The 12202-nt window shown below is 31.6% G+C and overlaps 1 protein-coding gene across 1 annotated transcript; it reads left to right on the forward strand.

Annotated features, from left to right (window-relative positions):
* The first annotated feature begins 5479 nt into the window (after positions 1–5479).
* Positions 5480–11981, forward strand: LOC107847848 (kinase D-interacting substrate of 220 kDa B). The gene is made up of 2 exons (XM_016692394.2): positions 5480–6789; positions 10415–11981. The coding sequence occupies exons 1-2, from the start codon at positions 6118–6120 to the stop codon at positions 11720–11722; spliced, it is 1980 nt and encodes a 659-aa protein (XP_016547880.2). The 5' UTR covers positions 5480–6117; the 3' UTR covers positions 11723–11981.
* The last annotated feature ends 221 nt before the right edge of the window (positions 11982–12202 follow it).

Consider the following 12202-nt stretch of genomic DNA (forward strand, 5'->3'; position numbering starts at 1 on the left):
CGGAGGTTGAGGATCGACGGTTGATGCGTTCCACAATTTAAAAACACATTTGTGTTGGTAAATTATACTACTTTTTTCAAAAATTATAGTAGTTATCATATCGAGAATAATATAGGAATCATAATTAATACAACCTAATTATCATGTATTCTTGATAAAAAAATTGCTAATTTAAAGTTTTTTTTGTGAAATCTCAATATATCTTATGATCAAAGGGACGAATTTATTTGTGATTTGAGATAAGTTTTCAAATGCTTTAGCATGTTCTTGATATTTAAAATCTTAACATTAAATGTGATTTAGGAGATAAATTTATTTGTGATTTAAGGAAAGTTTTCTAAAAATTTTAATCTGTTCTTAAATTTTTTAAAATAAATTATGATGTATTCTTAATAGAAACTTTTTGCTCTTCATTAAAAATGTTACAAAACTAACTTTTTACTTTTTTTTTGGGTTATATTTAGTAATTTAAAATTTGTTACAATTTAATTAAGATATTAAATCTTTCCTTATTTTAATATATTATAATTCTGAAAATTTAGAGTTTGAAAATTAATTAAAATTGTGTCATATTCTATACACACATGAATTGGTTCCACGTTAACGTGGAAAAATTTTATGTGCAAAACAAGTTTAATTAGCATTTGGAACCTAAACATGGAAACTTTACATTCTGTTTACTTTGGAGGTAAACATGGAAACCTTCTATGTACCAGGTTTGATTAGGATTAATAGGGGTTCTTTTCTCCCTTTTCTATTTAAATTATATTTTGATCAATTTAATTTAATGCGGGAGCTAAATCGTGCATTATTCCACTTTCTCCATCATTATAATGAAGATATAATTGCTTTGTCGTCGACGCAGTCACAACTTGAAGAATCTCCCCAACAATGATGATGAAGTAGTGAATAAGAAGTTTATGTTATAATTGTGGGGAAACGAGTCATTCCTTGACTAATTGCCCCTAACCGATTCGCTACAAGATGACATTTTGCCTTTGACCCTATCTAATAGTAAGTATATATTTTCTTCATTCATGGTCAATTAATGAGTTTTCTGTTATTCCTTTTTCTTTTGATGCATAACCATTTCTTCAGGTTTTGAGTTTTTTCTTGTCCTTCTCAATGTCATTTAAATACTGAATGCGCCATTGACTTTTTATGTGTTCTTGTGTATTAACTTAGTAATGTACAAAATGAAAGTGAAATCGATATTTCAGTGGTCAACCTCTTTATAAAGTCAAAAGCCTCTTTCGTCCGCAAAGAATCGAACATCTCCAACCAGACAAAACGGGTGGTATAAATTGACAGGTGTTGATTCCGCAGTGGCATAGGCTGCAATTATCATTTCATGTTCAAGATTGTTTGCAATTTCCTGACAAAAATTTGATTGAATTTGGATCTTCATATTTCTAGTGGAATGAGCTATCGATATTTAATTATTGGAGCTGAAGCTTGGGACAGTCCGACATAACTATCACTTTTTCCTCCATGATCGATAAGAACAGGTTTGCCAATGAGACAAAATAAGAAAAGACTTCCAAACATTAACCTCCTGATGAATAATCATCTTTCAAACATGTGTACGAATGCGTGTGAGTTCTTTCTTCTTCTGTTTTTTTCGAGCGTCCATCTCTTAACAGAAATATACTAAAACTGGCCAAATCGAACAAATAATTTATGTGTTCAAGCTAGATATATGTGATGGAGCTTCCACATATCTCTGAATCATAAAACTATTAAAGTGCATGTTTGCTTATTTATTGAATTTGTGGTGATATAAATGGAACTAATGGAAAATCAAGCAGATTGCAGTGCCTACCTCAGACGGCCAACCATTCTATGAAAAATTAAATTTCATTAAAATTATACTATCTTGGTGTTCTAAAGTATAATCTATGTTGTTCTTTTTCTATTTTTTACTCATCAAAAAGTTTATTATCTTTGGAAAATTATTAGATGGTCTTCAATCAATATGTGAATAAATTTATCAATTTATTTTTTAATATTCTTGGATAGGTGAAGGAAGAGCACCTACCGCTAAGCTTAATTTTTTGAGACATGTAACTAAGTTTCTTAATGATTTGATAAATGTAGCTTTTAACTATTATGTTTTCACTTTTTTTGTCAGAGAAAAAGGATGCAGGATAGAGACCAGTCATGTAAATGACACATATTGAAGGGATTTTTTTTGCTCGAGAAATTATATGATCAATCATGTTATAGTTTTGGGAGGATTATTAAGCACCAAGAGAAAACGATTCAGTTAACCCAAGTCTCATAACTACATGTTGAACTTTCGAAGACACGATCATATAATTAAATTTATGATCGTAAATTCAGATAAAAAAAGAAGAAAATAGTAAACTTGTGTGTTTGAATCAATCTTCATGTATCTTTGCGACGTTTGTGGTTGTGGATACCTTGTTGTTATGACTTATTTGGTTAGAACCATTGATTTAAAAGTGTGCAAGTTGAATGTTCAAACTTATTAAAGCCATTGAAAAGTACCATATGTCGATTATTTGTCTGAATAGAAGTATTGCATGTCATTTCATGACTCTCAATAGAACTACAAAAACTTTGTGCTATGATATGACATTCTCCACCTCCACTAGGAATGAATTGTTATATGAATGCCTCTTTAAAGAAATAGTTAATATAACCTTAAAAATTTATATTGGTATTTTTATTTGTTCATTAAATACTTTTTTTTATTGAAATTCATTAAATACTTTGACATATGTTGACATAGACTCAAGTGATCACTTGCATCTTGTGAACTTGATATTGTTCTCATTTTTTGTGTTATACTTTTATGATTTGATAGATTGATAACGCATGACTCGGTACAATCTAAACTTTTTTGTTTGTTTGTTGATAAAGATGAGTTAGATTTGTGTTGATAGATATTGTCTTTCTCTTTTTCTGTTTTTTCTTCTTTTTGTAAATAAAACTAAAGTAGTGTTTTATCAAAACTAAAAATAAAATAGCTCGTTTGGATAGGAATAAAATCTGGTCAAATTAGCTTTTAATTTTATTTTTTTTTAGCTTTTTAAGGTGTTTGATAAAATAAAAAAAGGTGTTTAAGAAAAGTTAAAAACTGATTAAAAAAGTAAAAAAAGTGAGAAGTTGGGTACCCCAACTTTTTACTTTTTAAGATTAAAATTTTTTTATGTTTGACCAAAATATTTATCTTTTGATCCCTTATATTTTCCTCTAATTCCAGCAATATCCTAACTTGTAGCCCTTAATATATAATTTTTTTCTCTTTACCGCTTCGCTTCATCTCTTCCGTCCAATTTCCTCTTCATCTTTCTTCTTTGTCTTCATTGAATCCTTTATTACATCAGATTTGTTCAAAAAATTTATTTTAGATTTAAAAATTATAAATAATTCACCTTATTTATGGTGTTAACAACTTTAAGGACATTTAAGTAATTTTAACAACAAAAAGGTATTGAACATCATTTGTTTACCAAACACATCAACAACTTATTTTCAATTTCAGAACTTCTATCCAAACACTTATCTGCTTAATTTATAAGCACTTATTTCAAGCTTTTAATCACTTAAGCTAAAAAATTATTTTTTTTAATCCTATCCAAACGGACTCTTTACTTAGATATAGAGTAATAACTAGGTGTTTGGACACTGATTTTTTTTTTTTAATTCTTTATGGGGTTCAATTTCAAAAAACACATATGCCCATAAAAAATTTAAATTTTGAGAAACATCAAATTTTACGTTCACTCAAAATTAATCACAAGAATTTAAATTTAATTATAAAAATTTAAGTAGGATTACAAAAGATTTTACCCTCGACCAAGTTGACTGGTACATGGGTCAAAATGGGACTCAAGTGCTTTTTTTATCAATAATTTCTCTCAAGAAATAATTAAAAAAATTCATCAAATAGCATAAAATAGTAGAATTTTTCCCCAATTTAGGTTTGTTTGAATTTTGATCGATAATGCATAATATACGTGCAATACACGTATACTAAACTAATTTTATTAAAAGTGTTCACATCTATTTGTAAAATTTTTAATTTTTTTTTTTCAAAAAGTGAATTAGTAAAATTATAGTTTTTATATAAAAATAGAAAAGAACAACTACCTGCGACTTGTTCCAATGGTGCAATGAAATAAAGAGAATTTTGTATCCACAAAAAAAGAAAGAAAAATATAGAAGGAAATCCATTAACGTTGCACATAGCATTATCGGTGCCTGTCATGTTCTCTCTGTCACACATATACATATTTGCCTACGTTTGAAATGATCTTAGGGTGGTTTAATTTGCGGTATTAAAAGTCAACAATTCTGAAATAAAATAATAATTTTGGGATAAAATTTTTTATCATTCATTTGATTATAAATATTTGGGATTATTTATTCCAGGACTAAAATAATAATCTTGGGATAAAACTTTTTATCACACATTTGATTGTAAATATTTGGGATTATTTATCCAGCACTAATTTAGTCCTGGGATAAGTTATCCACCCAATTGGTGGAATAACAATCCCAAACTATTTCTCTTTGGTATAAAATTATACAAGGACTAAAATACTCTCAAAATCTATGATTTATTTCACACATTTATATATATATACTAATATTTTTATTATGAATTTTAATAAAAGTTAAAAACTTAATAATTTTGACATAAATTTTATATTTATATTAAAAACTTATTAATAATATATAATAATTTATCAAAAATTCAAATCTAAAATTCAAAATTCTTATTCCATCATTATCTCCAATTCTCCGCTTTCATTGACCCGTCTTACATAAAGTATTTCTTTTAATTCACCTATATATATATATATATATATATATTTTACTTATGAATATATTATTCGTTAAATTTATTTGAATAATTATTCTCTAAAAAGTAATAAAAATATCAACACCATTATTGAATTACATATTTTAAATTAAATATAATCACTTGAAAATTGATTATTATGGTATATATCAATTAAAATGAATTTTAATATGTTATATGAGTGATATTTGTTTAAATGAAATGAAATAAACAATAAATCCTCTTTTACTTTAACAAACTTAAGTTGAAAGTTTTTATTTCAACTAAATAAGATGTAGTAAGATTTTTTTTAAACACATATGGTATAATCATGGAAAGGCACACACAAAAAAATTAAAGCTAAATAAGATGAAAATTTTATTTTTAAAAATAAATATTTAAAGTTTGAAAATAAATTATATAAAAAAGAGTTAAATAAGATGGAGGGTATTTTTGTAATCACTTAATTTATTCTTAGAAATTATATCATACATATTACTTTGAATACAATAAACCAAACACTCAATAAAAAATAATTTCAACGTAATTAATTTCAATATAACTTATCCCATCATAATTAATCCCAGCATAACTTATTTTTCAATCAAATATCCCTTAGTACTACTCTATTAATTAAGGTGCATAATAAAAAAAAAATAGTCTGATGCAGTAATATTTTCATTATAATTTGGGGAAGAAATGAATCATAAAAATTTATGGTACTAACATTAGCCTATCGCTTGAATTTGGAGGTCTTAGTTTACTTTATCGGAATAGTAATAACCGAAAAATGAGGGCTATGAGATCTTCTTGGACTGAATCTTTATAAAATATTGAAACTTCCTGTGCCCTTCTCTTCTCCAAAATTTATCTTTTTTTTCCCCCCTTGTGTGTCCATACAAAAGTCCCTATCAAAAATCTGCAGAACATGTGGCTTTGTTCCTTTTGTTATTATCTGCTAACAAAGCATAAAGCTGGCACCTTTGGCCTCCTTTCTTGAGCGTCTTTTTTTTTTTTTTTGTTTTCTTAATTAGTTTACCAATTTCTTGAAAACTGCTAACTTTAGATCCCAATATTCACATCTCTTTTTGTGCATGATCAGTATTCACTTAGCTTTTTACACTTTCTATAAGATACCCCTTTAATCTTTTGTCAACCTTTTTTTCCATTTTATTTTGTTTTGTCACAGTTTGTAAAATTATCATAGACAAATCTGAACTGGGTCATGATGTATTGCTCTTTTTAGTAATTTTCTTGGATTTTTGTTAATAGTTGAAAGTTGAGTAGTTAGCTTTTTATCAAGAATGCCTCCAAATTATTTTCCTTTGAGATGGGAAAGCACAGGGGATCAATGGTGGTTTGCTTCTCCTATTGACTGGGCAGCAGCAAATGGTCATTATGATTTAGTGAGGGAGTTGCTTCACTTAGACACCAATTTACTCATAAAGCTCACATCTTTACGTAGAATTAGAAGGCTTGAGAGTGTTTGGGATGATGAAGAACAGTTTGATGATGTTGCAAAATGTAGGTCTGAAGTTGCTAAAAAACTTCTTCTTGAAGGTGAAACAAAGAAAGGACACAATTCTTTGATTAGAGCTGGTTATGGTGGTTGGCTTCTTTATACTGCTGCCGCAGCTGGGGATGTGGAATTTGTTAAAGAGTTGTTGGAAAGAGACCCTTTGTTGGTGTTTGGTGAAGGAGAGTATGGTGTTACTGATATGTTTTATGCAGCTGCTAGGAGTAAAAAATCTCAAGTTTTTAGGGTGCTGCTTGAGAGTAGTAAAGGGGAATCAGTAGAGGAGGTTTCTTCCACTTTTCAGTTGGAAATGATGAATAGGGCAGTTCATGCTGCTGCTAGAGGGGGGAATGTGGAGGTTTTGATGGAGATTCTTGGAAATTGCTCTGATGTTTTGGTTTATAGAGATGCTCAAGGATCTACTCTCCTGCATTCTGCTTCTGGTAGAGGGCAAGTTGAGGTAAGTTCTACATATTGTTTGCTCTCTTTTACCTTTCTATATATTTTTTTTATCTTTGCTATTCTCTCCTGATTTAGAGAATCCTAATTTCTCTTAATTGAAAAAATTACTGACATCTGGAACGATAGAAACTGATATGAGCTTAGCGTGAGACATAGATAGCTGAGTATTCATATAGCCGACAGTGGCTTGCTTGGGTTTGAGGCTTAGTAAATGTTGTTGTTCTTGGAATGAGAGTAGCTCAAAATAGAGCCAAATGATTGTAAATGATTCATATAGCGAGTGGCGACCACAGAGCCTCGATCTCATTGAAAATGGCAGTTGAGTCTTGCTTACAATAGATCATTTGGTTCGGTCCTTCCCTGGATCCCACACATAGAGGGAACTTTAGTGCAACGAGCGGCCCCTTTTGAGTCTTTCGTACTTATTAATCACCTATTTCTTGCTTCAATTAGTGTGCTTTTGTTGTTTCTCCTTGGTTTTGCTGTCCCTCCCCTGTTTATGTCTTTGTATTGAAGAAACCTCTAATTCATGTGCCCTTCTAGCTTATACCATTTCTAGAAATTGCTTTGTTAAATGGAGAACTTTCAAGTCAGTATTTTATCATCAATACTGGTTCAAACTGTGGTTTATCAGTTTGATTGTAGTAGATCATGTAAGGGTTTTTGTCTTGATTTTTTCTCAAAATTGAATTTTAATTTTCCATTGAAGGAAAGTCAAAGTATTATCATAATTATTTTTACTTTCCTTAAAAAAATATATAGTTTTCTTTCATATTTGGCTAACTTCTTTCTTGGAGGATAAATTTTTTACCTTTATAAATTGAGGATCTCTCTTCTTATTTCACAACACAATAGCATTTACAATCTAGTCGTTGAAAGAGTCTTGTTTAGGGGATGACCAATAGGTTTTATGGATTTTTAACATTTGTTTTTAATATGTAGGTTGTTTGACCAAATTATATTAATAATATACTTTTTAATGTGTTTTTTTTTTGTCTAAATTATTATCTTCATGATTTGCAAACTATTAGCTTCTGCATGACGCTCTCTCGATTTCAAACCTAACAAGTGGTTCAGAGCCTACGGTTCAAGAATCCAATGCTTTGGTGAAATGAGATTATAGACATATTTAAAGTGATTTCAAATTAAGTTGCAACTAATTTGATGGTAATGAAAATTTTTGTCCAACTACACGTGTAGAAGGAAGTTTCAATAATATTTTCAACAGTCCTGTTACTAACCATTTTAAATCCAAAATCAATTTTCAACTCATGCTTACTTTTAGGCATCCAACTTTCAACCCTTGCATACCTTCAACGCTTGGGCTCCTTTCAACTTATGCATATACTTTTAACGCATGAGCTCTACTTTTAACCTGTGCTCATTTTCAATGCATAAGACTCCACTTTCAACCCTATTCACTTATAATACAGGGCTCTAATAATATTAACCTATGCTTTTATTTTTAACGCACAACTTTTAATCATGGTAAGCAACAGCGATATATGAAGATTGTGTGAAAAGGAAGATTAAGATTATTTTGTCAAGAAAATCAAGCGAAAAAGAGAAGATTTGTTAGGGTTTTTGCTCTAATTTTCTTACCAAAATTGAATTTTAATTTTTTATTAAAGGAAAGTCAAAGTATTACCATAATTACTTTTATTTTTTCCGAAAGGAAAGTATAAATCTCTTTCATATTTGGTTAATCTCTTTATTGGAGAAAAGACTTTTTACCTCGATAAATTGAGGATCTCTCTTCGTATTTCTCAATACAATAGTATCCACAATGTAGTCGTTGAAAGAATCTTGTTTAGGGGATTTCTCCCAATAAGTTTTATGCCTTTTTAATATTAGTTTTTAATATGTAGGTCGTTTGACCAAATCATATTAATAATATGCTTTTTTTAATATGTTTTTCTTTTTCGTCTGAATTATTGTCTCCATAATTTACAAACTATTAGCTTCCGCATGACGTTCTCTCGATTTCAAACCCAACAAGACTTGATTTTCTTGTTAAAACTTTATCTCCCCTTCTTCACATGCATGATATTTGTTCTTCATATAATCTTCATCACTGTTGCTTGACATGTTTAAAAATGGAGTCCTTGCAGGTTAAAATATATGAGCCCTTTCGGGTTAAAAATATTGAAGCCCTTTGTAGGGTTACAGGTGATCTTTATTTTTAAAAATGTAGCAGAAGGATTGTTGAATATATGTTGAAATGGAGAACTTTCAAGTCAGTATTTTATCATCAATACTGTGATTTATCAGTTTGATTGTAGTAGATCACATTCTCAATTGATGAGTAGTAGATTATTTTGGATAATTTTCTTTGAGAACCTTTTTCTGATATATCCCAAGTACTGAAGAAATTAAATAGAAGAGTGTATCAGATCTAAACCATGGAGTGTGCCTTTCAAATGAAGCTGGTTCCATGTAGCCCTTTCTTCAGAGTATTTTATCGTAAATACTGGTTCAAACTGTGATTTATCAGTTTGATTGTAGTAGGTCATATTCCCAATTGATGAGTAGTAGATTATTTTGGGTAATTTTCTTTGATAACCTTTTTCTAATGTATCCCAAGTACCGAAGAAATTAAATAGAAGAGTGTATCAGATCTAAAGCATGGAGTGTGCCTTTCAAATGAAGCTGGTTCCATGTAGCCCTTTCTTCGGATCACCTTTCTATAAAATAAATACTATGTCTATAGCTGCTGTTGGCTTAGTTCAATGCATACTATTTTAAGAAGTCAAAACTTTGAATTGAATAGTGAACTCATCATTTACATGTTCCCATCTTAAGGGCTCTCTAAAAAGTTGTTGCTCTGGCTAAAACCAACCGGCTTAAGGTTATTGAAGGAAATTGTGGAAACACGAGACCTTACGCAAGCTCTCCTCTTACGATTGTTGAGGTGACTATTTATCTCCGTGTTGACTGTTTTCCAAAAGTTTTGGAACTCAGTTTATCATTAATCACTTTTGTTTCTTAAGCAGCTGGTCTGTAACTGTTACATTCTCTGCAATGTCCTACCCTACTCCACAAAATAAGAATTCAAAATGATAGCTATTCCCCCCCCCCCCCCCCCCCCCCCCCCCACCCCACCCCACCACCACAAAAAAAAGAAAATATGATAGTTATAACACACATACTTTTCATCCAATAAGGTTGGGCTATGAATTGCTCCTTTTTAGTCAGTCTGGAAAGATAAAACATTTTTCAGAACTTCCAATATTGTCAACCATATTTGTGCCTGTATTTGCTGCTGCTGTGATATACATGCCCTGTGACTGAAACAGGGGCATTTACATCCCCAGTCAACACTTTCTTAAAGATACGCATCTAAACAAGTTTCCAAGAGTTCTGTGGTTCAAAATAATCGTTTTTTTAAAGTACGCAACACCAGTTTGGTGTGAAAAAGCACTTGCATAACTTGCTTGGTTTTGTTAAGAGAGTGAGTAGTTGATATTTCACTGAATTGAACTGTTAACTCCTGGGCTATTAGCTGTCTTGTTTGAGCATTGCTTTCTCGTTATCGTTAGCTTTAACTTGATGTTGTCCAGAACTGCCAAAGATTAGTTACTTTTGATGGTTGAATTCTATTTATCCAAGTTACTACTTTGCAGGTTGTTAAGAGCTTACTGGAAAGGTATGGCCTTATTAACTCCAGAGATAACCAAGGAAACACCGCACTGCATGTAGCTGCTTATAGGGGCTACTTAGAGGTGGTGAAAGTTCTTATATCTGTCTCTCCTTCATCTACCGCGTTGAGAAACAATTACGGAGACACGTTCCTTCACATGGCTGTAGCTGGCTTTCGGACCCCAAGTTTCCGCAGGGTGGATCGACAAATGGAGTTGATGAAGCAATTGGTACGTGGAAAAATTATGGAGATCGAAGACATAATTAACATCAGGAACATTGATGGTCGGACTGCTCTTCACTTGGCTGTAATTGAGAACATTCAGACTGATGTTGTGGAACTCCTCATGACTGCATTTTCTATAAATTTAAATATCCGTGATGCTGATGGAAATACCTTATTGGATCTCCTCAAGCAACGCCCACAATCTGCATCTTCTGAGATATTGATTAAGCGCCTCATTTCAGCTGGAGGAATTTCCAATTGCCAAGACCATATGACAAGAACTGTCCTGGCTTCCCACCTGAAGATGCAGGGTATTGGAGGTAGTCCTGGTGCCTCTTTTAGGATCCCTGATGCAGAAATATTTCTGTATGCTGGCATTGATAATGCAACTGATGCCAATAGTGATTGTGCAAGCACAGAAATTGCTTCGTGCTGGGGTGAATCGAGCGCTTGCCATTCTGTTGAAGGGTCAAACTCATCAAACAAACTGCGCTCAGTTAACAGTGCTGCTAGACGTTTAAAGTTTCTACTACGATGGAAAAGGAAGAAAGAACGAAAAGAAGAGAGGGGAGGCTTGGAAGACAATATGTCTGTAGAATCTTACAGATTGTATTCTGGCTTGAGAGATCAGCCAATTCCTCTACGACGGAGATTCTCGAGGATGTCATCGCTTCCAAACAGCAAAAGAGTGCTCCCTGTCCAAAATTGTCTTCCAGGTCCATCAGCCAAAAAGATATTTGCAGCTGGGCTGATGCACGGTGTTATCCAAATGACTCCACAATCGTCTTATGGATCACCATCAAGCGCTTATTCTGAATCTTCCTGGTCATCTCCAGTGGTTGTCAGCAAAGAGAAGAGGATGGATTTTGGCAATGTGAGTGTTGGGGCCTCTAGCTTAAATATGTCAAACAGTAGGGAAAAGTCGAAACTATCACGTAAACATGGCTCCTTCAACATGAAGTTAATGAATCAGTACTTCTGTTTCGGTGCTCAAGGCATTGCCGTTGAAAGTTCTGTTAATTGTGCAGAACAAGATCAGCATCACAGGCATCCAGTGGTAGCATGAGGACAATTGCTGCATTTATACTAAATTTATGAAGTCGTTGGACAGATCTGTAAATAGCTCCAATTATTACCAACTTCTTGGCACACCATATTGAAAATATGTATTTGGTGCTTGTAGTACACTATTTTTCTGTAGCAGTATTGGATGGTCCAGTCCTTTTTGTCTTGTATCTGTTGTAGGTGTGGTCTGAAATTAGAACTTAAAGCAGATATTTGTAATTTCTACTCCAATAAACGAGCAAGGGAACTGGAGTTTTTGATGTACTCTTTTCAATACGCTTTCATATATTTTTCCACTTTTATTAATCAGAAGAACGCTAAAATTTTCTCCCTACTTTATTTTCAACAAAACAAATTACTCCTCTAATTTATGTTGATTCCAAAAATCAATACAACGATATTAGAAGAAAAACATCTATATCTATAATCTATATCTATAATATATTAATATATTATAAGTGTGAAGACCGAAAAGTGATTT

Source organism: Capsicum annuum, chromosome 11, assembly GCF_002878395.1.
Source record: "Capsicum annuum cultivar UCD-10X-F1 chromosome 11, UCD10Xv1.1, whole genome shotgun sequence".
NCBI classification, from domain to species: Eukaryota; Viridiplantae; Streptophyta; class Magnoliopsida; order Solanales; family Solanaceae; genus Capsicum; species Capsicum annuum.